Source organism: Dermacentor andersoni, chromosome 1, assembly GCF_023375885.2.
Source record: "Dermacentor andersoni chromosome 1, qqDerAnde1_hic_scaffold, whole genome shotgun sequence".
Classification (NCBI taxonomy): domain Eukaryota; kingdom Metazoa; phylum Arthropoda; class Arachnida; order Ixodida; family Ixodidae; genus Dermacentor; species Dermacentor andersoni.
The window spans coordinates 180,590,301-180,614,827 of NC_092814.1; the positions used below are offsets into that span (position 1 = coordinate 180,590,301).

The window sequence follows — 24,527 nt, forward strand, 5'->3', positions numbered from 1 at the left end:
ACAAACCACATGGGAATTAGTTGCTTCTGGCTTGTGCCAATTCATGCCAGCGCCAGTGGATTTGCCATGCATGCCCTCCCTTAATTTATTTAAAGCTCTGACTTATGTAAATCACGATGTACGCATTCATGCAATAAAGGATGACGCGAATTTCGGTTTCGAATCTGTTTTTTGGATGCGTAGCAGTTTCGTACAGTTTAGGTTTGACCAATTAGTTTGACATGCGATCGCGCGTCGACATCGGACGCTATAGCACACTCGTGCCTTATGTGCCAACGAAGCCCCGAAGTGCTCTGGCATATACCTTCACATGTAAGTAAACGAATGTATCTCCTTGTTGAGAATATCACGCGAGTAGGGAGCTCTTGTGGTGCATCACAATCATTTGAGAAGCGTCACAGTAGAGCATTTTTCTACATGCGGAGCGGTGTTTGCAGGTTTCCCAATTAGGAAATTGCTGGACAGGCGGACCAGCGCACCGGAATTGTATTGTCGAAGCCACAAGCAACTCATAGAATCTGTTTAATTGTTGCACTTTGAACAATCATGCTTCTACAAAGGCCACAGCAGAAAAACAGCCTGATGCCGAGTATTTCTGTGCCACGAAGTAATCAAGAGGCGAGTGCCTAATGCGGACGAAATCGAGTGCATCGAGACTTAGAACGACACAAAGCTGAGCTAGTTGGTAAAGATTCATTATGCAAAACAGAGGTGAGGCGTGCAGACAGGACACAAGAGTAGAGAAGTGGACGGCGCTCGTGTTGTCCACTTCTCCACTCTTGTGTCCTGTCTGCACGCCTCACCTCCGTTTTGCATAACGAGTGCATCAACCCACATGTTATTAGCGTAGGCGTTTTATTAACTGTGCAATATTTTCAACACTTCCTTGCATGCCATTTCATGTGGCATATCTTTTCTGGTCACAAATTTGTGCAGCGAATCTATTTGCATGATCGACTCCGGGCCTGTGGGACCGTTCACTTGCACTTGATGCTGAGTCTTTTACATGTATCCACGAACTGCAGATATGCACATCAGATCCCTGCGAGCATTTTCAAAATTCAATTATTTTAAACAGGCACATATGCAATATTGATATAATCTCAAATAGCAGCTGGGACGCATTTTTCTTGACCATACTCGCCGGTAAAACAAGTAGATCATGTGGACAGCTCCAGCTCATTTTCCTTAAATCAGTGTGTAGAAGGGGTATGCAAAAATAATTTTTTTCTCGCGCACCGATTATTTTGCTGTATAAGCAAGAGAACCCCCCACGTTAGTGTAACGTATCTTGTACATCACACTAATATGTACTTTAATTTACCAAGTGAGACGAGTTACTTTTATGGCTCATTCAGTCAAATCAGACGGCAAGCTGCATTCATCAATCTTCAATTGGAGTTTGCAAATGTTTAATGAAACATGTTTCCCTTTTATGTAGATATGCAATGGCAAGCCCTTCTGTGTGTTCCAAAGGTAAAATTTAAGCTCTAAATTAAAGAAGACATTTCTAGTCAGAAACAAGCAAAAATGGTGAATGCAGAGTATCAGAAGCCCCAAGGTACAGAAATTATGAGAAGTGTCGAATGATTGTAAGAAAAGAGTCGTATTTGAAAATGCAAGACTCTTAGTGGAGGTCAAGCAAGTCAATATAGGTAGAATACTCTGCAAAATCATGCGAGTGAGGGGATGTCAAACAATGGGTCAGGAAATGCATTGTTTTTCCGCAAAACAAAAGCCGATTGCCATTACGTAAGTCACTTTAGCATCATGAGACTGCTGCTTGATAAATTCAGAAATAAACCCAAAAACAAGACACGCAAAAATAAAAATCAATTTAATGATGCCCTCTCCACACTGGGATAAATAAAAACAAACGCATCACATCTAATGTGGATATATAAGACGCCTTGTGAAACACTACAGGAAAAATTCAGTTTCTAGCTATGGCACTTGCCGCATAGATGTGGGGGGCCTTGAAGTAATAGTGATAGTTACCACTGCATTTAGAAATTGAAAGCATTCATGCAGACAAGGATGATTCTTTATATTTTTGGCTACCACTTCAAATGCCTCCACCAAGTGTTACAATGCTGCACGCAGCCATACTAAGGATCTCGCAGCAACACCTGCAGGTAAAAAGCAGAAGCAGTCAAAGTGCTGGTGTGTACTGGACACTATGTTTGAAAACATTTGGGCAAGAAGAGTGCAAGAAGCAGACATAACTGCATTTATTTCCATAATTCCCCATTTGAATGGCCTTTTCTTTTTGCTTAGACAATGCCTACACCTAGCCACAGCAGCTCCCTCATACAGACTCCGCAAGCCAAGAGGCCATGGAGGCAAATGCAGGTAAGAGGCAAGAAGCAATAGCACTGGTATAGACATTCATCTAATGTCTTTCTTTTTCTTTCGTTAAGGCAGCCAGCATACCTCGAACAGCCACCTTGTCTGCGGGTGTGTCACCCTAGTCGTCAAGGAAACATTTGAGGGAAAGCGACAGGCAATGTGAACAGCCACTTCTCTATGTAAACGATACTCTTTCTCACGGATGACTCCTATGCCTCGCCTCGCCAGCACACTTGTGCACAAAGATGCCGCGGAGGCACGTGCAGGTCACAGGCAAGAAGCAGTGGTACTGGTGTCGACATTCACCCAATTTCTTTTTCTTACACTGAGGCAGCCAGCACACCTTGAACAGCCACCTTGACTGCGGGTGTGTCAGTAGATTCCTGTTGTACATATGCTCATAATAAACGTCAGTAAACTTGAACTTGATAATAAACTTGAAGGCAAATGGGACATTGATGCATTGTTTTTTTTTAACATTTATTGTACACATACAATATACGTTATACTTTGCAGTGCTACAGAGCGTATTTTGAAGCTTCCCCCTATATTTTGCACCTTTAATTACGTATGTGCTGTGTGGCCCTCAATGCAGTTCATGTTGTAGCAGCTGCTTTGTCTGTGTATCGCACATTGGCTTAAGCTCGTGATATCCACATACGTCTCTCACATATACAAAATAAAGTTCTATGTAGTCCTCAGTGTTACAACAAAAAATGAAAGTAAACAATCCGATCGTGGAATTGTGTTTATTACAGTGATTCCTATGACAGTTACTGACAAGTTGACAACTTGAACTGGTCAATCCGTCCCATAGCCTCCTCTATTCTTCAAAAATAAAGGAGGCTATGATGCGTCATGGCAAGTAATTGTATGTATACATAAAAAAAGGGGGTATGTGTGTGTGTTTGTAGTGGGGGTATAGGATCAGGGCGGTACGAAAAAATGTGCCAACACCGTCCTCTAGACCCATTCCGTTAAGGTACCGTAACAAAGCGTATTATGCATAAAGTTCGTACAACCAACTCTGATATTACTACACACGCCAGGCGACACGAGCTACATTTGCCATTACGCATTCGCGACTGCACTGGATGCCCTCCATATTATTATCATTAATCGTGCTCACTGCACAGAGGCAAAAGAAAGAGCATGGGCGCAGGTGCCTTTAAAGTATCTCGACCTTGCGAGGCACTGCTGCGCGTGCCAGGGGAGCTGTCTGTGCGAACACTCCCTGGCACACACCTGCCCCGGCGGCCCCAACCTAAGTACCGTTCTGCTTCGAGCTTTGATCCCCTCACTGTCCCTTGGGTGCCCTGGAGTTCCTGCGCCGCCTGCTTTATTATAATCACAGGTGCTCTCCTGAGACTTCCGTTTGTCGGTTATATATGTGCCCTACAGCTGGATCAGTACCTGTAATAATAAAAAAACCCGATCTAGCGTCGCGACGATAGATCGCGAAAGCGGCTTTTGCAACATACCGCGCCCGTGCGAAGAGAATTACGGAACGCCAACGAGGAATCTGACCACAGCTTCGAGCTCGTAACCTCGTCGAGTGACACTCCTGCAAGAGGCGTGACCGCTGAAAACCGCATACCGCCGGAAACTTCAACAGGATCATCCCTTGGTTGCATAACTGCCACCTGTACGGCCAACATGGACCACACCCACACCGTTCCGCAACATAGAATAAAGAACCAACTTATAAAGCCCAAACACACGGCTGCACGCGCACATCACGACACTACAAGCGAGACGCCATGCGGCCATGCTCCATGCTGCTACGGTTGCCGGATTAAAACTGACTACTGTCACCAAGTCTAGCAAGCGTCTCAGGAGCTCGCAACCTCGGCGCGTAGCAACATGGCGGCGCTCTTGCGGTTCCCGATTTCAATGCATGGGCCCTATGGGTAGCTTGTCCTCTAGAGTCAGTATAGTAACTCTATGATATACACTAGTGAGTTATATAAACTGACATAAAAATATTGCCGGAAATTTTAGTCTGTTCACATTATATTTGTTTATTATTGTTCTCTATCGGACACAGTCCATCTTTTTTTCAAAGCAAAATATCTTTCCAACTTTATATAAATTCTACCCACTTTAACATCGTAGTATTAAAATACGCTTTGTTTTTCTATCAGTGGTTCCTACAAACAATTTGGAGTTTGCTTTAAAAAATGCTTGTGGATGACTAGCAGAATATATAAGCGCCCATTCGAAGCCACTTATTCGACCTAGAGCCAAGCACTCAAGGTATCCCTCATTATGAAAACGCCCTGACTTCCGAACATAACTGGGACTTATGCTATGTAGGTTCATGTGTATCATTGAAACAGGAAGTAAAACACGTTGTTGGGCTAGTTTGTGCATTGTATTAAGAAAAAAAACCAGCAAAAAAAAAGAAGAGGCGGGCACAGGAAACATACACAAGACAGGCCTCTTCCAGCCTCTTTCCTGTCTTCTTGTATGTTTCCTGAGTGCGTCTGTTTTTGGCTGGTTTATTAAAACAGGCAGTAGTATACTTTGTTCAATTTTGCATACAATTATATCATTGTAGGTAACAAAAAGAAATCTCGAAGGCTACGATTTTGGTGGCTGCATGCGTTGAAAGCGATTAAGAAAGCTACAATATTTTTAGAGCCACCATGCATTGACAGTAATCTCATAGGCTACGTTTTTCTGCCCTTAAGGTGCCGAGAGAGTTAGCAAAAACTAACAACCCGAAGATCAGATACCAAATATTCCCAAAATAAGTTATTTCACTGTGTAATAATACAATATTTTAAAAACCTATTCATATTTGCGCAGGTGCACGTTGAAGTGTTAGACAATGTGTTAGAGCCTTGGCAAAGCAGAGCCCTGCAGTGATCCAATCCAATCCAAGCTCTAGCCATCGTCGTTGCGCCGGTTTTCAATCCGTGATCGTTGTGAGGGCAGTGGAGCACCATTTGTCACCTGCCGCGCCTGCCGAAGTTTCCTGCGCAGCTACTAAAGTATGACAGCTACATCAATTTCTTTTTTAATTCGTTTGTGTATTGAAATTCGTTTTCTTCACAGGTGCCAGCATGCCTAGACTGCGGGAGAAGCCGTACACGCGAAAGAGAGCGTCACTGGAAACAAAGACTATATTCGAGGACTTCGGATCTCGCTCCGGCAGCCAGCAGTCAACGGCTCAAGAATTCGCAAGTCTAGAACTGTGCAGTGGCGCATATACGCCGCACACTTGCATTAACATGTGCGGTCGTGCTGTCCCTGCAAACATGTGTACGCCTTGTGATGCTGGCCGCTGCACCGAGGCGACATCGGAAGTTCAGGACGGTGGTTGTGACACTACGCGCATTAAAGACAATGTGCCTTGCTTCCCTGATGGATCGACTCCACGTGACTCTTCGGATGGTTCACTTCGCTGTGAGAACGGAACAAGATCCCTTAGGAGAGGTGTACGCACAAGTCAATGTGGGTTCTCTGGTAAGCAGGGCCCCGGAGCCTACATTTGCTTTAGCTACCGCTGACTCTTCATCGGCGCCCTTCGATTTTGCTGAAAAACTGCATTTGGGCCATTAAGGAAAATGTTGGGCATACAGCAGTGCTAAATGATGCTAAATGTTGGCCATTAAGGAATGTACGTAAGCTTGTCAGGTTACCCTGGCATGGCAAATTTGTTACAATTCCATTGCTGCACATGTCTTAACCGCAGGCGCTTTCAGTGCTATTGAAGTGATGTGGTAAAGATTAATTCCTTCATGTCATTTCTGTTGCTTTCGCAGTTGAATAATGCTAATTCATATCGTCTTTCTGCTTCATTCTTTTTTTATTCCATGCTGCAAACTCAAATGTCCGAGCAAGGTGGCAATAAGAATTTTTGTTCTGTTGTGCTATTGGAATTGCAAATTTTCCTTTCTTTATCAGCGTATATTTGTTCTTTGAACAATATGCATATACGTGCTTATTGGTTTTTATATGTATAAGGTGACAATAAACGTTTAATTGTATTTGGAAGTTGGTGTAGGTTCATTTTGTGTTTATTTAAAGCAGAGTCACTATAGCAGAATGCATTCAAGCACTCGACCAATGTAATAAATATTACATTGGTTGAGTGCTTAAATGTGTCCTGGCCACTATTGTCACTTCAAGGTATGTGTATATCTGGAATATACCCGGATATATATATATATATATATCTCCTGAATGTCCCCTGAATATCCATGCTAGATGTCCGCGTCGGACGTACTACGGCCGACCAAAGCGGTTACCTTCGGATTTCCCAGGGACGTACGTCGGACATTCATGGATATCCCACGGACATCCTGAATATCCAGAAAGGATGTCATTCGGACGTTGCCCGGATATCCGTGGTTACTTGGGTAGCTGCCTCCACACAACAGAGTCCTCTGCTGAGGGAGTTGTGCGGTGGTGGATACCACTTTCTGCAGCCCTTGTAGTAATTTAGTATTGCCGAATAGTCTTAGGGTTTGGTCCCCTCGAGGTCGCCTACGTTAGATGCTTGGTAATAAGTGTGCCCTCGAACTATCCTGTCTGCCTCTTGGTTCCCTGCCACTCCCGTGTGTCCCGGCGCCCATACTATCGTATGCCTAATTGGTTCTTCGTTTGGTTGTCTTTGTGTTATGTGGTCTCAGGAGCGGAATATAGGGAGCACTCCGTGCCCTATTCTGCCGCGTAGGTAGTTGTGGCATGCGTTTGTGAGTCTGTAAGGATTGTTAGAGACCGTTTAGACCAATATCCCTCTGCTGCTGCTAGAGCAGCGGGGCAGAGGAACAGCAACGCTGTAGCAACGGTGATTGATTCGAACCTACGCAAGATCACCAGCGCATCACTACAAGACTAGGATAGTCGAGGCTGAAGAGCTCGAGAAAACAATTTCGTACGATACTTAGTCATGTAAAAAAAATCGAAGCTCGTGACCCACTTGCTGTAGGTGTCTTCTTTGCGAGAAAAAACCTGATGATGCAAATGAGTTTCTTTGTCAGTTGATGACGTTAAGGAAGTCGTTAGCTATGGCATATGTTCTAGCACGCAGGTTATACCTGTCAGAATAAATGCCATCATCTGTGACGCGCCTGCAATAGCATTTATCCTGAGTGTAAGAAACCACACTGGGTACTACAGCTGTACAAACTGCACTGTGAAAAGCCTCTACATTGAAGGGAGAGTATGCTTTCTGGCAAAGAGTGGGAGTCTGCGCACCAACACCACATTTCGAGGCCAATGTCAACAGCAACACCATATTCGCAATATGGTTCTTGAGGAGTGGCCACTTGACTTGGTCAAAGATGTGCCACTGGTTTATATGCATCTTGTGTGCCTAGTAGATGTGTGAAAACTGCTTCTGCTGCGGTTTCGAAATCCCAAGCAGATTAGACGAGGGACTTCTGCACAAAATCATATTTCAGCCAAGCAAACAGAGCTTTCTCTTTTTCTACCATCTCACTTCAACCAATGTCCAAGAGGCCTACATGACCTAGATCGCTGGAAAGCAACAGAATTCAGGTTTCTTGTGCTTATAGTAGTCCATTGGTGTTGTCCTCTGTAATGCCACAAGAGATGTATAAAAATTTTCTCAGTCTTCATGTAGCAATAACCATTCTTGCATCAAAAAGCACAGTAGCCACTGAGCTCAACTATGCTGAGAAGCTTTTGAAGTTACTTGTTAGAGGCTTTGTGGAAATATATGGTCAGCACCGTGTATGCCATAATGTACATGGGCTTTGCCACCTTGCCGATGATGCAAGACATTTGGGGCCACTGGACTCATGGAGTGCATTTCCGTTTGAGAGCCACTTGGGCACCATCAAAATGCTTCTGAGAAAGCCGCAGCACTCGCTCGACGAACTGTCGAACAGAATTGTTGAAACACGGAAGCTTCACTACAGAAAGAAAAATTTGGAGGACGCTTAAGCTTCGCCTTCAAGAGTGGAACGCGATAGCGTTATCGCACCCCGTTCGCACCGCCTACTCTAACGCGCTACGCCAGCCAAACGTCGCGATCGGCACAGATAGCCGGGCCCCGACGCGCCATGAAGGCGGACGCGATCATGGGGCGAATGGCGCGCCACGTGTCGGGGCAGCGCCATACATTGCGAGGAGGGGGTCTTCTGTGTTTGCCGCAAGACGGCTCGACGTGTGCGCAGAGCACAGAAGAAATGTAGCGGAAACGTACTTCGCTACACGTGAAACTACGACTTCTGTAAGTTACATGGTCATAATTACCGATACATACCGCAGTATAACTTTCTACGGCACGTTTCTAAGGCAACACCGCAATCACTAGAGGCGATTTTGTCGCGTTCTGAAGGAGCGAACTCGTGACCGAGTGGTAGCGTCTCCGTTACACACTCCGGAGACCCTGGTTCAATTCCCACCAGCCCATCTTGCAAGTTGTTTTTTTATTGATGAAGTGCCTTCTGGTATTTATCGCTCACGGCCAACGCCGCTGACGCCGACGACACCAGCTTTTCTGCGACACGAGCTTAATGCTGTCGCGTTAAAATGACTGTAAAATGACTGCTCACTGGACAACATGAAGATGGGCCTCTTGTGCCCGTTTGCCAAGGGCCACAGTTAAAAAATCTCAGTGCACTTCCACTCTGTGAAGTAGGATGACCAGCGAAGCTGTGTATGTCGGCCCCTTACTGACGAGCTGCGCCTCCGCCGCGGGTCGGCCCAGCATGGCACTATCTTTGGGATCGGCCCACGTATGAGGAGTGCTTAACGCCTGCTCCACCTCCGCCGCGGGTCGGCCTGTCGTTGCACTATCTTCGGTATCGGCCCACGTATGGGGAGTGCTTAACGCCTCACCTTCGCTGTGGGACTGGCCGGTATTGCACTATCTTCGGGACCGGCCCACATATGGGGAGTGCTTAACGCCTACATCACCTCCGCCGCGAGTCGGCCTGGAATGGCACTACCTTTGGGATCGGCCTACGTATCGGGAGTGCTTAATGCCTGCTTCACCTCCGCCGCAGGTCGGCCCGGCATTGCACCATCTTTGGGATTGGCCCACGTATGGGGAGTGCTTAACGCCTACTTCACCTCCGCCGCGGGTCAGCCCGGCATTGCACTATCTTCGGGATCGGCCCTGATGGGGAGTGCTTAACGCCTACTTCGCCGCGGGTCGGCCCGGCATTGCACTATCTTCGGGATTGGCCCACGTGTGGGGAGTTCTTTTGCTTAAGGCATGAAAATTTCCTTGGAGGGTAGAGGTATACAGCTTCACTGTAAAAACTGACCTTTCCAGAAGGAATTCTCTTACACTAGTAGGAGGAATAACTTCTGCAAGCTCCTTGATGGAAGTGTAGTTGTGGTAGAGAACTTTGCCCATAATGCATAAGGTATGCCATACGTAATTGGAAGGAAGTTCCTGAAGAAAGATGATGTATATTTGACACCTTGTCCCTCATCAGCACTGGTAATATTGATTGTGTCCAAGCCTTCTCTGCTGCGGTGTTGGCCTCTGACACAGGTGTCGGAAAAATGCATGTGAGTTCCATTCAAAAAGAAGCTGGTTGTTTTTCCTCTCGTGCATCTGAATATGCAAATGATGAATAAACTCCTGTGTATAGAACTGATGAGCAAAACAAGAACAAGGTGAAAGCGGAAGCCAACGTTTCGACAGATGAACTTGTCTTTTTCCATGCTTGTTCAAGATAAGTCCACTTGTCGAAACGTTGGCTCCCGCTTTCATCTTGTTCTCGTTTTGCATCTCGTCTTGAATTCCTATCTACCGCCTTCCCCCTGTTTTCCCTCTATATATAACTGTACTATATGTATATTGTTTTTTCTTTAAGGTGATCACTGTGCAGTCATCAAGTTTCCAGAGAAGGGTGACTCTGTGGTTCTTGTACATACCAAGCGGCTGCATGGTGATGTGTGCTTGTGGCCACAGGATTTCAAGAATGTTTCATATTTAGCAACATGTGGAGCATTTACATTGTCCATCTGGCAAGTTGTGCCATGTGTGCCCACAGACACATTCAGTAAGTTTTATATTTCTCTACTAATTATGTTGTAGTATGTCTCATTACATAAAAAAAAGAACGAGAACTTTAGAAAGATTGTTTTCTTTGGTGACACAGCTGTAGGTTTTACATGCTTACAAGGGGACACTCACTTTTTCATTCAGAAATGAAAGCTCATACATGCACTGGCGCAACAACTTGTTTAAGGTTACCTGGTAACCCTAGATCTCTTAAGGTCATTAGAAAACTTAAAAAATTACAGTCAGTTGAATAATTGGGACAATGCTTGAATTTATGCTCATTATTATTTGTCACTTTCCTTAGGAACATATAATGCAGGGCAACAAAAACTCAAGCAAGCTTAAAATGGGTCAGACTTGGGGAGTGAAGTGGACCTGGGAAGGGGCAAAAGAGAAAAGCAACGAAGAACCCTTGCTCAAGTCTGGAAAGTGTGCAGTGACTACCACTTCCACCGCCCTCTATGATGAAAAGTATGTTTCCTATTTGTTTTTCATATTAGCAAGCTTTCTTACTTCACTATATTCTTCATACTACTTTTTCTATGCCACATAATTTTTTCCTAGTAAAATGGAGAGTAGGCCTGCACCTTCAAGGAAAACACATGTGGATTCCCCCAAAATTGTATGGTTTTGCTGGCAGGTGGCCAGTGACCTGCCATTTTGCTGAGTCACCTCTACATTGTAAATTTCCATACAGCTCTGTAAAATGGCTCTCTCTGCTTTCACTAGAAACCGGCGACATCTGAGCTTTGAAATTGCATTGTTTGTGGTTGTTGAACTAAGGAATTATAACCCGTTTCCTGAATCCTTTCAATGCTGTCTTTTCAATTTTAGAAGCACAGCAGAGGTATGGGAGACGTATTCACAAGCAGTCATCACATGCATCAACATCTAGGGCAAATGATGCCAATGTGTGCAGTAAGTCTGTGCTGTTTAATAATACAATAATGCATGTTTAGAATGCTGTTTTTGAAAAAAAATTGAATATTGAGAAGGAACTGCTGCAAGATGATGCTTGACGATGCCACAATAATCTTTAAAAAATGTATCTACTGGTAGCATAGCATGTTGTAGAAAAACACTCAGCATAAGGTGGAGCATATAAATAATTGACAGGACATGTTTTCACAACAGTTTACACTTGAAGCTGTTGGTGCAAAAGTGGAATGTAAAGCAGTTTCTAATGGCATTTTAACGGACGTGAATTTTGATATACAGAGTAAAATTGACACAAGAGCGACTGAGGATTTTCTTTAGAACACTAAAACCTATCAGTCGGTGTTAGAGACCACCCGTCATGGTAGCCAACTGGCTGTAGCATTGTGCTGCTGAGCACAAGATCACAGGTTTGACCCTGGCTTCGGTGACTTTGTGGTGAATGATAAGAGCACCATGTGGTCAAAATTAACTTGGAGTCCCCCACTACGGTGTGTTCCAAAACGATTTCACAGATGTGGCACGTAAAACCCCAGTTTAATTTTTTTAGTCTTGGGCAAAAAAGCAGAGCTTTTGTACTTAATGTATCTTCTTGATGAGGATCTAATAAGTTATCTTTACTAATTTTCCGTGTGATTTGCTTGCTACATTATTTGGTGCTTGTCAGTAATTCGCGTGAGTCAGTGTATTTCCTCTCCTTTTTTTAGGTGATCAAGGTGCAGTACAGTGTGAACAAATGTGTGCTAGCGAGACTTCAGACTCTGAGGGTGAGGTTGACTCTGGAGGGGAACAAGATGCAAAGCAAGAATCGTCAGGCATTGAAAGATCATTGACAGCTCACTCTTTTATGAAAAGTACCTATGTAATCTGGCATCGTCTCTTCCCTGCTTTTTATAGAACCTCTTAACCTTTGCACATTCTTGGCTACAACTTTAACTTCTAAACATTGTCTTATAACGCAACTGGTTTACTTTCACAGGCACTACTTAGCAGTAGCACACCTTAAAGGTCTGCTGGTGAACATGATTGTTTCTTTCTCTTTTTTGTCTTACAAAGAAGCAAGCCAAATGGGGAATCCACAGTGGAATAATAATAATAATAATAATAATAATAATAATCTTTATTACATCCAAACATGTCGCCATTACAAATCCAACCCGCATAAGCAATATTGCTTGTGTGCGAGGTTGGGCAGTGAGCGGGAAGTACTGATATGTGTACACAACGGAAATAATGACACACTAAAAAAAATGTATGAAAAAGCATCGACATTTAAGATAACTTCACAATCAGGCTCACACAAACAGGTTCCGATAGGTAACAAAATGGAAAAAGAAAGGGTACATAGTATGAAGCCTTCTGAATTGCTCCGTCCTTGTATACATGCTTCAAAATCCCGAAGAAAAGGTTTAACAAATATGGGCATTACGTATCACCCATGACCTTAAATGTGATTTTATTTGTTTCAATGTTCCGGCGATATCATTCTCATTCAAATTATTTAAATTAGCCGGCACGTAGAAAGCACGAGTCCTCTTGCCGTAGTTTGTGTACACACAAGGTACCACATATTTTTCTATCAAACGTAAGCTGCGAGATTTCACGTTCGTTTTTGAAATTAGCAGAAAAACAATTCTTACACATGGTGTCAAACAAAACTTGGTGCTCGACAAACAACATGACTGATACATGCTCAGCAAGACATCCCCATGACCAAGTGTGCCATACGAGAGGCTATAGGCAATTTTTTTTTTTAGGATGCGGTTAATTATCTTAAGTCTACTAGAAGAAGCAAAGCCATAAATTGTTATTCTGTACCTAATGATCAATTCACCAAGTGCTTTGTAAACCATTTTACGAACATTTACATCACAGAAAGATTTTAGAGCATACAAATGAGCGCGCATGGCACATAAGCGCCTTGCGAACTCTTCAATGTGGACATTCCATGACAACGTGTCGTCAAAGTGTAGCCCCAGGTATTTTGTGTTTTTCACCAGAGTTACCGGAGAACATGAGCATGCAAGGCAGTCACTGGTGTGGAGATAAACAAGGGAAATATCCGCAACTACTTTGAATGGGTTGTGAAAACATATGTTAGTCTTCGATTTATTAATAAACATTTTTTTGTCAATGAACCAATCAAGTAGTTTAGAGACATCATACTGTAGTACTCTAGCGGCTTTGTTCAAAAATTTGTTCGATACAACCAAAGTCGTGTCATCAGCATACGACTTTTGTAGTAAAGTTCCGAGACTGAGTCCATTAAAAAAAATGTGTAACATTGAAATCATTTGTGCAGCACTCCTTCGAAATACCGTAAAAACCGGACTATAGGTCGGACCGGAATATAGGTCGATCCCCCAACTAACGAATCCTCAAAATGAAAAAAAAAAATATCCTTTTCAATGGCAAAAGTACCGAAAGACATGACACCCTTACCTTGAAACAAATGCGACTCGGGGGTTGCACAATGGTGACAGTATTTATTTAAATGCTGCTCGCATGTGCACCCGGCCAAGTTTTTAGCGGTTTCGCGCGATCATCGACACGCGTGCTTGTGAACACCTTATTAATGGCGCTGAGCAGCGAAACAAACGAGATACGCGCATGTGTACACATGCCCTTACTTTCGCTATTTCGCCGCTCCGTGCCGTGATGATAAGGTGCTGACAAACACGCGGGTCGATGGTCGCGCGATACTGTTAAAAGTTCGTCGGGTGTACAGTACACAGAAGGGCACGAAGTGCGCAAGCGCTACTCCGAATCAGAGCAACGCCTTTGATCAGAGTCGGATGACGAGTGCTTCTCGCTGCCCAGTCCGTAGGCGCGTGCGATCTCTACCGCTTTCAAACGGATGCATTCGGCAGTCACAGGCAGCGATCTTACACGCAGCTCGCGGACGGACTCCGCAACCTTGCCTTCCAGTTCTGCAGTCCACTGCGATCCGGCACGAAACGACGTTTTCTTTTGGTTGCTGCAAGTTGTAATACGTTGCTTTTGCCTCCGCCACTACCGAATGCTCTTTTCGGATACTTCAAGTTCGCGCTGTGCCGCCAGGTTGCCGTGGGCTTCCGCGTACTCAATCGCCTTTTTCTTGAAGGCGACGGTGAATTGACGTCGGCTTCCGCTCCCGCTCATTTTGAAACAAAATGAAAGTGCAGCCTTTAATTAATATAACTTTGCGACAATGGAAACGCAAAATGCCGGTGTCACAGGTGTCACAGCGTCGCCACGCCGCCATGCTGCTGATGGCGATGGCGAAGGCGGCTGTTTACTTTATCCGCCCATTGTTGCAAGACTTCCGTAGTTTTTCCGCCAATGTCCGGTATATAAGTCGAGGGTCGACTTTTCGCGATGGGTTTTTGAAAAAAAGTTCGACCTATATTCCGGTTTTTACGGTAGTCTCCCTTGCAGTCTATACACAGCTTCTAACGTTTCTTGCATGAGATCTTGGAAACAGTTGGAAAATGCTTCTTTTGGCAGGGCTGTCAGTTCCTTTGTCGGGGTGTCTTGAATGGCCTCCACGCTCCCCATCCAGCAACCTTTTAGTGCTCTCTTCACGTGAGGAAACAGGAAAAAATCGCATGGGGAGAGGTCAGGCGAGTATGGCGGATGGGGAAGTACAGTAATGCTGTGCTTGGCGAGAAATTTTGTCACGCTGAGAGCAGTGTGCGGCCTTGCATTATCGTGGAGAAGGCTCCATTGTCCAGATGCCCATAAGTCAGGGTGACGGCATCACAGATGTGTGGGAGCACGCGGATATAAAACTCCTGATTCACCGTCTGCCCTTGTGGGACGAACTCGTGTATGACGCCTCTGTCATAAAAAAAAAAACTATCAGCATCGTCTTTGTTTTGGTCTTCTGTCGCCGCACCTTTCTCAATGCCGGAGAGCTTGTGGACTGCCATTCCGTGCTCTGCCTCTTTGTTTGAGGATCGTGTTCAAAACACCACATTTCGTCTTCAGCAATGATGCTGTCGACGAATGCAGCATCCTCTCTGCCTCGGAGAGCAAATCAGCGCTCACTGATGCCCGCGTGTCCTTCTGGTCCTGTGTGAGGGAGCGCGGCACAAGTCTGGCATTCAGGTTTCGTTTCCCCAAGTTCTCACGCAAAATTTGGTGGCATGTTGTCTCACTAATGTCGAGAGTATCCAATAGCATGTGGACTGTAATGGTGCGGTCTTGCTGTACGATCTCCCCAATCCGAGCCACGTTGTTTTCATTCCGTGAAGTTGCAGGGCGCCCCTGCCTTGTGTCGTCTTTCACCGACATTCTCCCCGAAACGAACCTCATGTGCCACTTGAAAACTCGCGCCCACGATAATGTCTCGTTGCCGTAAGTGTCAACGAAGGAGCTCATCCGTCTGTGTGGCTGTCTTGCCAAGCTTCACAGAGAATATTATGTTTACACACTGTTTGAGATGGACGTCCACCTCACCACATTCACTCGCAGTAGAATGCGCAGACGACTAGTGACAACGTATTTTTCTACATATAGTGCCATCTAGCGGCTGCCACAGCAATTAGCATAAATAGCTCAGGTTAGCCCAAAAAGATGGCGCTACACATACGCACCAAAAATTTATATTGGGGAATCAGTTCTAGAGAAGAAAATAAATCAGTCTCGAAACTTTATGGACAAAAGTTGTATAAATAAATTTCGATTTTAGTCTTAAGCAAGCAAGGTCATTCATGTAAATGTTAACAAAAGCGGTCCCAATATGGACCCTTTCGGTACCCCTGATTTAACACACAACAAAGAATTATAAGACTATAGGACACGTTGCTGTCTGCCTGTTAAATAATTTTTAAAAAATGAGTAATACGGGCTACTGAAAGCACATCTGCTTAGTTTGGTAGTAACCGTTCGTGATATAATGTGTCAAATGCTCTTTGTAAGTCAACGAAAAGAGTAAAAATAACATTGTTTTTATTGACTTCGTTACAGATATAGTCATTAAAATCTTCTAACAGGCCCACAGTACTCTGTCCTGAGCGAAAGCCAAACTGCGCTACAACAGGCATTAGTTCAGTAATAGCATAAGAGAAGCGATTATGTGGCATAAACAAAATAGTGCATCAAGTGTGATTTCAACAATGTACAAAAGAAAAAAAAAACGATGAAGGGCCGTAACGGATATTTTCAGATTGTTAGTCGATTCAAGTACAACAGCAAAAGAAATCGCAGCATTTCTTTCCCATAATTAGTGCACATGCACTGAACCTCCCACATTTGAATGAGATGGGTATTAAAGTGAAACCCCGTTAAACCGTAGTTGGCCGGAGCTGAGAAAAAGCATGTACTAAACAGTAGTACTGCTTAACCGAAACAGCATGAGATCGCCCACTCACCTGTCAAAAACGGAACTCAGAGAGACTGCGATGAAAGCAAAAAAAAACAAAAAAACATGCAGTATTTATTCACTTTGCGCGACAGAAGTGTTATTTTCGTTAGATGCCGCGGCGACCTAGCAGCAACGACTAAAGCCCCTCCATACATGTTTCCGCCGACCAGGTTAAGTACCGCCAACCTGCCCTCCTCCTCCACGCTCCTCTCCCACTCACCCCCTTACTTCAGGCGTCAAGCGGAACTTATGTAGCTGCAGCTGCCTGTTCCGAGTGGAAGTGACACTTTGTTTTTTAGCGTTGTTTACATTAGCGTCTCTGGAGAGGCTTTAATTGCACGAGCTGCGGTTGAAACTGTGAATGCGATTCCATCCAAGAACCACCGCCTACTGTAACCAGCGATCTGCTCGTGTTCGCTGCTTCGCGTCAACCTGCGACGGGCTGTGGCACGAGCGACAATGTAAAGTGGAATGTAGTGCCTGGGCACTTGGAGCCCACTGCCGTTTTTCGTGCATTTGAAAAACAGCGACCACGAACTACTACTTCAGCGGAATACAACAGCTTGTCTCCTTTGCATTCTTCTTATGGTGACTGCCACAGCTCTGCTAAGCACGTGTGGGCGTCTCACCTAAAGCCCCTGCATCCACGCGCCACGGCTTTAGTCTCACCATCGTCTAACAGCAGTCAAAACAGAAATTCCCGCAGCGCAACTCCAGGAAGCAGAAACGCCGGAACCGAAAATGCCAGAACCGGATTTGGTGTGAGGGGAAAGGCGGTGCACAACAAAGGTTGTCACTACTTAAGAAAGCGGCGGTGGCACATGGATGCAGGGGTCTTAGCGACGACAGCGGTCTCAAACTTACCGAAGCTGCGAGCCACGTTTTCAGCCAGCCCCCTCTTCTTGGCAAACACTCACATGGCGAATTCCTCGTTGGCATGGCATGCTCTCCGTGCACACGGGCGGTAGCGCTGCAGAAGTCGCGGGGCACATTTTTCATTGCAGGGTGCTGTTCTCGTCGTGACGATTGCATTCGCGAGGCTGACGTAACACGCAGCTTCTGCCACTGTCGGGCCTGAATCGCCCGTGCTGTCGCTTTCCATGTCGTCCTCATGACTGTCGCTAGTCGACACTTCTGCAACAGAGGCAACGATGGCAAAAAGTCAAACCTCATAACCGACATCGCTTTGCGGTCGCAGCTGCGCTGCCGAGTAACTTCTTCGCATTCCAAATGTCACACACTGCAATCAACATTAGATCCCTGTCGCGTGCCAGCGCCGGCTTCGTGTCATGTTCAATAGCATGAACAATGTCTAATCTTTTTTCTATGCTGAGCACCTGCCGTCTTTTTTATCCGAGCTTCGGCACGACACGAGACCTTGTTTGCATGCCACCACAATGCTCTCTGGCACGGCGACGAAATGCTGTTGATATTGATGTTGCCTCACGCACAAACGCACAAGGCGCTTGGAGGCCGTTGTTCTGATCTCTGAGGCTTGTTGTTCTGCCGGGCCACCCGATGGAAACGACGCACCACCGTGTTTGCGCGACGAAAAGTGGAAACACTACGTGTTAACCGATACGTACACAATAAGCTGGTACGGTGTATGCAGATAAAAAACACATTATGTTCAATGGCCGCTGAGTCGGGGATTTGACTTTGCTACTTTTAAAAAGAAACTACTGTTTAAGCAGGTACGGTTAACAAGGTTTTACTGTATAAGTGTATACAGTGTTACTTATAAATGTATCCTTTCTAAGGCCTACGTGGTACCACTTCATAATAATTGTGTGATAATAGTCTGGTAGAGTAATTAGATTAATTTCATTGAAAAGTGGGGCAGTGTGACTGCCATAAGGAACATTTGCAATAGCACAAATAGCCTTTTTCTGTATTATATGTAATTTATAGATATTCGTCATCCATGCCCCAAACAAGATGGCAGTAGTTTATATGAGATAAAAACAAAGAATTATAGATGAGAAGTTTGACTGTTTTCGGTAATGAAAAACGCATCCTTGACAGAATGTCAGAGATTCTGGATGTACTGGAAAGCAGTGTTTCAACATGCACAGTCCATGACATGTGTTACTTGAAAGTTGCACCTAGACATTTGAAACGTGATACCACCTGGATTTCCTAATTAAGTTCTAATGCTGCGTAGGAGACAATTTTTCGATTTCTAGGCCTAAACAAAACAGCTTTCGTTTTGGAAGTGTTTATTGTTAACGAGTTTACATGTGTTCAGGACGATAACTTCATCAACACTTTATTGGCATCGCTCATTAGGCTTTTATGATCTCATGCAGTCAGAAGTACTGTTGTATCATCAGCATACATACTTTATGAAAGTGTCAATTTTTAAAATGTCATTGATGTATACAGTCGAACCCGACTACATCGAACCCGTTTACACCGAATTATTCTTTATATCGAACAATTTCTGAACACGGTGTGGTTACAATAAGTATATATATGTAGCAAAAGTTATGCTTACATCGAACAAAAATAGCAGTGACTCCCAATATATTGAACGTCAAGCAGTGGAAAAACGCCCTCAGAAGTTGGCTTTCCCTCGTAGTGGCAGGGAAACCCGGCAGCGCGGCTCCATCAAACCACTCTCCCTACCGTGACCGCGCTGCGTGGAGAGCAAGCCGTCGACACCCCCTTGCAAAAGATGATCCTGACCTGCCCACAGCGTGCCTGCTCAGACAGCCAATCAGAGGCTCTTGTGCCCTCGTCGTGCAAGATGACGCAAGTGCGAGTTGTCTCGCTGCTTTTTGGGTTCATTGTGTTTACGCCTTGTGGGCCTTCTCCCGCATTGTCGCCGTGATGAAGCGGCAGAATTCGCCTTTTGCCTCGAAATCGAAAATTCGATATCGTAAATCGGGTCAAACCTGGTGAGAAATCTGATGCCCTGCAGTGTGCAAGATTCTGAGGAGCGCTCTCAGCATGATCTTGGAAGAATAAGGGGGGAGATTAGGGCTAAAGCGGACAAACTCGCGACCTGGTGCCCTTGTGGCCCGGCACGTAAGCACAGCCATGTACAAGTGTTCATCCAAAATTGCTTCAGACATGCCGGCTTCCACGTGCCCGGTGATGGCGGTAAATTCTGATGTGTACGACGAAGCTGCTGGTGGTGTTGCCGAAGTTTGGACCAAGCCGTCAGAATTTCTGGAAGCCGTTGACGAATCGACGGGCGACGAGTTTGTGAGTGCAGATGATGGTGTCGCGACCACAGGAGAGCCCGAAAACGAAGACTACATTGCCGACATCGTACCGAGCACAAGTGAAAGTGGGCACAATGAGGAAAGCAACAACGGTCCTTTGCCCACATTCTCCGAGGTGATTGGTGCACTCACACTAGTCCGGTGCTTCTGCACGAACGTGGAAGGTTGCGGCCTCAGCTGCTCGGACTCCTCAGACAATGTAGAGAAGTGCGTGCATCGCAGGCAGTGAAACTGTCCAAGCAGAAGAAAAGACAGGACTGTTTCATGCAAAACTAAGCTGTTTCATCAATAGTGATTTTATAAATGGTATGTACATACATTTATGACATCGAATTCTTTAGCAGGCTTATATCGAATTATGCTCTATATCGAACTGATAGGCGTTTTTTGCAAGTTTGATATAGCCGGGTTCGACTGTATACAATATAACAGGGGTCCCAGAATACTACCCTGAGGCACTCCCGATAAAAGTGCTTGTGAATTGGAGGTGCGATTATTGATGACAACTATCTGCTGACAATACATTGAGTAAGATTCAATCAACTGTAGAAAAACACTTCGAGAGCCGTAATGGTAGCGATTCTTTGACAATGTCACATGATTTATGGTACCAAAAGCCTTAGAGTAATCTACAAAGATGCCTAATGTGTGAAGTTCATGTCCAAAAGCATCCAGTATAAATTCTTTCGGTTCTAAGAGAGTATGCTCAGTTGAGTGACCTTTGATGAATCCGAATTGCGATGCAGTGATGATACGGTGCTTAGCAAAGAAAGAAGCCATGTGGTTATAAACCAGTTTTTCCAGACGTTTTGATATTACAGGTAATATTGATCATCATCATCATCATCAGCCTGGTTACGCCCACTGCAGGGCAAAGGCCTTTCCGATACTTCTCCAACAACCCCGGTCATGTACTAATTGCGGCCATGCCGTCCCTGCAAACTTCTTAATCTCATCCGCCCACCTAACTTTCTGCCGCCCCCTGCTACGCTTCCCTTCCCTTGGGATCCAGTCCGTAACCCTTAATGACCATCGGTTATCTTCCCTCCTCATTACATGTCCTGCCCATGCCCATTTCTTTTTCTTGATTTCAACTAAGATGTCATTTACTCGCGTTTGTTCCCTCATCCAATCTGCTCTTTTCTTATCCCTTAACGTTACACCTATCATTCTTCTTTCCATAGCTCGTTGCGTCGTCCTCAATTTGAGTAGAACCCTTTTCGTAAGCCTCCAGGTTTCTGCCCCGTAGGTGAGTACTGGTAAGACACAGCTATTATACACTTTTCTCTTGAGGGATAATGGCAACCTGCTGTTCATGATCTGAGAATGCCTGCCAAACGCACCCCAGCCCATTCTTATTCTTCTGATTATTTCCGTCTCATGATCCGGATCCGCCGTCACTACCTGCCCTAAGTAGATGTATTCCCTTACGACTTCCAGTGCCTCGCTGCCTATTGTAAATTGCTGTTCTCTTCCGAGACTGTTAAACATTACTTTAGTTTTCTGCAGATTAATTTTTAGACCCACTCTTCTGCTTTGCCTCTCCAGGTCAGTGAGCATGCATTGCAATTGGTCCCCTGAGTTGGTCCCCTGAGTGGTAATATTGATATAGGCCTGTAATTGTTAAGTATATTTTTATCTCCCCCCCTTGTGCAACACTAGTACTTTCTCAACCTGCAGTTCCTGTGGGAAGATTCCAATAGAAAAAATAAGGTTATAGGTATATTCCAGTACATCAGCAATAATATCTAACACATGTTTAATGCGTCTAATCTGTAAGTCATCTGCGTCATAGCGGGCGCTTTTTTTTACACACGAGAAAGCATTAATAACTTCGCTGGCGTTGTGAGCACCAAAAAACACGCTTTCAGAGGTCCTATCAGTTAAGTATGTAGCACATGCTGGATTGTGCGCTTTCTTTGCTAAAGATACAAAATAGTCGTTAAACACATTTGCCAAATCTGCCTTGCAGATAGTTTTACTGTCTAACAGACGCTCAGTAGGCCTAAAATTTATTACCACTATGACCAAGGAACTTATTTAGTCTACTCCAAGCTAATTCTGATTGATTCATTACATAAGTGCTGAATAGGTTGTTTAGGTGCATTCTCTTTTCATAACATAAGGGACTGTTAACATTGTTCTTATGGGCTTTAAAACATTTTAACGTGTCCTTGTTTTTTATCTTTTAAGAAGAGTTCAAATTTATTTTTACGATTTATTTCTTGGAGGCAAGTCTTAGTCAACCAATGTTTCTTGGTTCTGCGCACATGCTTGAGTTGTTTGTATGGAAAGCATTTGCTGTAAGCACTTCTGAATTTATCATGGAAACAGTTACCTTCTGTCACTTTCTGTCACGATGGTATATGCCTTTACTTTCTCCTCATTGAGAGTTACAATTTCCAAAATCTCCTTTTAATTGAACAGTACACCTTGAATTGCTAAGTTACTGACATGTCCTTTCACTATTGTTTTCCCCTGTTTCTCTTGTACAAGTAAGTCAGAGGCCCTGAATCTGTGATGCATTGTGCATCTTTTCTAGAGCTGCTGGAGTGACAAGGCAGGCCTCACTGAAGTGCAGCATTTTCCAACCACAGCAGAGGACTTTTTTTCCACAACTTTATTTTTAATGATAATTTTTGCATTCTAATACTTATTTTTGCTTTTCAGTTTTTAACGTTTAAGGATTGTGTTTTAATTCCTCATTTTCTAGTCATATTTAGTCAGTTACACTTTATTACCCATTTTTACATTGCTGTAGCAGGCAGACAATATTTTGAGCATTAAGAGTGGTACCTTATGTATTCATGTTTTTTATAATAAATTTTATATGTAAGCTTTCGTGAGCCTTTTCTCTTTTTTTTTGCAAAAAGAACTGTGTTACACGGCATTGTGATGTGTACATGAGATATTCGGTGACTAGGTCAACAGTGACATTTACACAAATGATTTTATGGTACAGTACCACCATATAATCACATTCATGGCTTCTTTAGATGTGGACGTGAGCACATCCTAGAAACATTCCTTAGTGGTCCAGAGATTGTCCTGGCAGAGTGTCAAAAGAATGTTCACAGTATATAATTTGGAAAAAGAAATGGATTTGGGCCAGCAGTGACATTTACACAAGTAATTCCATTTTACAGCACCAGTATGTAATCACATTCATGGCTTATTTATATGTACATGGGCACATCCGGGAAAGGTACTTAAATGGTCCAGAGATGGTCCTGGCAACATGTCCAAAGACGGTTCATAGTATGTTCTTTGGATGGACAAATGGATCCAAGTAGGTTCAGTTGGGGACGTTGTAGGATGACTTGAGGTTGTTGAAGTATCCGTGATTCCACATTCTGTGGACAACCTCAGGATGTCATTGTGTTGTCTGGGAATCCCTAATCTTTGAATACTGGATGAACCCCTCGAAGTGTTGCTGTTTTCTTTAAAATTTGAGTATGCGCCAAGAAGACAGCAATGCTTCAGGGAACTCATCATGTGTTCAAAGATTACAGATTGCTTTCTTTCCTAATGTTTTTCAAAATAAATGTTGCTTGACAAACAGCGCCTGTCTTCTGTGCTTCATCAATTTGTGAACGCTGCACAAAAGTGCATCATGAATGCCTGAATAGAAACTGTATAAAATAGCGAATGCGGCATTTTTCTTTGTTCTAGATTAATTCATTGTCCACTGCTGTTCGTTCCTTGCCATTAAATTAACTTTTATATAGTCGTTAGTGCTGTTAGAGTATCTAGTTTGTTTTACCTATTTTCTTGTTTATGCTCATTCGCTACATTTTCTCAATCCTGTGTAGAAATTAATAGATAAATAATCAAAATTAATAAATAAGCCCATGTCGTGTATAGCTAGTGAAACTGATTTTTTTCTACTCGCAGCATTGTCAAAGCCTTGTATAAATCAACTTTGAAGTTATCTATATAAGAGAATTATCCTTTGCCAAACTGCAGCACCTAATTTTGCCCAAGGACAAACCGAATACGACAACTGTACAAACTAATTCACAGGTGACTTGACGTCAGCGGGACAAGCAAGCTCGTAGCATCCACTGAAATTTTGGAGCTTTCTATTTACCTCGCAAGGACACGACCAAGTACGGCTGTTCGCTAAAATTTATCCATTCACTCTAACCATTGGTCCTACCCACCGTGGTTGCTCAGTGGCTATGGTGTTGGGCTGCTGAGCATGAGGTCGCGGGATCGAATCCCGGCCACGGCAGCCGCATTTCGATGGGGGCGAAATGCGAAAACACCCGTGTACTTAGATTTAGGTGCACGTTAAAGAACCCCAGGTGGCCAAAATTTCCGGAGTCCTCCACTACGGCGTGCCTCATAATCAGAAAGTGGTTTTGGCACGTAAAACCCCATAATTTAATTAATTTAACCATTGGTTTGACATGCACAAATTATTTTCGCTACATGCCTCCATCCGCAGTGCCTAACAAAGGGCATCCTGTACTAAATCATTTCCTACAAGTGTATGCGTGACAGCTCATCAAGGGATAGCAGAAGCGTGCCGTTTTGGGCGGCGCATTCACGACGGAGCCGGTGCATAGGGTCCTGCAAATTTCGCTGCGTACATTCGAAAAAAGGTTTTGCGCTCACCACTGCACCGTTCTTGCTCAACCTTTGCAGAAAGATCTCATTTTGG

The 24,527-nt window shown here is 44.2% G+C and overlaps 1 protein-coding gene and 2 long non-coding RNA genes across 9 annotated transcripts in view; 2 read left to right on the top strand and 1 right to left on the bottom strand.

Moving 5' to 3' along the window:
* Positions 1-838: 838 nt before the first annotated feature.
* On the bottom strand, positions 839-4,251 carry LOC140215266 (uncharacterized). Its single transcript, XR_011892225.1, has 2 exons — positions 3,831-4,251; positions 839-1,042 (listed from the first exon to the last, which is right to left on the bottom strand). It is a non-coding gene; the product is annotated as an uncharacterized lncRNA (long non-coding RNA).
* LOC126547295 (uncharacterized) lies at positions 1,049-2,802 on the top strand. Its single transcript, XR_008608930.1, has 2 exons — positions 1,049-2,352; positions 2,421-2,802. It is a non-coding gene; the product is annotated as an uncharacterized lncRNA (long non-coding RNA).
* A 1,005-nt stretch (positions 4,252-5,256) lies between the features above and the next one.
* The window catches only part of LOC126547218 (uncharacterized), a 29,968-nt gene continuing 10,697 nt past the window's right edge, over positions 5,257-24,527 (top strand). For 2 of the 7 annotated variants that reach the window (XR_008609008.1, XM_055062827.1), the window contains exons 1-4: positions 5,259-5,820; positions 10,158-10,346; positions 11,183-11,266; positions 11,992-12,138. Coding sequence is in view for 4 of the 7 variants with exons in the window: in XM_055062827.1 (XP_054918802.1) it covers positions 5,418-5,820; positions 10,158-10,346; positions 11,183-11,266; positions 11,992-12,138 (823 nt within the window). In the remaining 3 variants the exon portion in view is untranslated. Of the gene's footprint in view, positions 5,821-10,157; positions 10,347-10,652; positions 10,820-11,182; positions 11,267-11,991; positions 12,139-22,403; positions 22,703-23,884; positions 23,971-24,527 lie in introns of those variants that run through there. The other 5 variants (XR_008609007.1, XR_011894801.1, XM_055062826.1 and 2 more) reach the window with 5 other exon arrangements.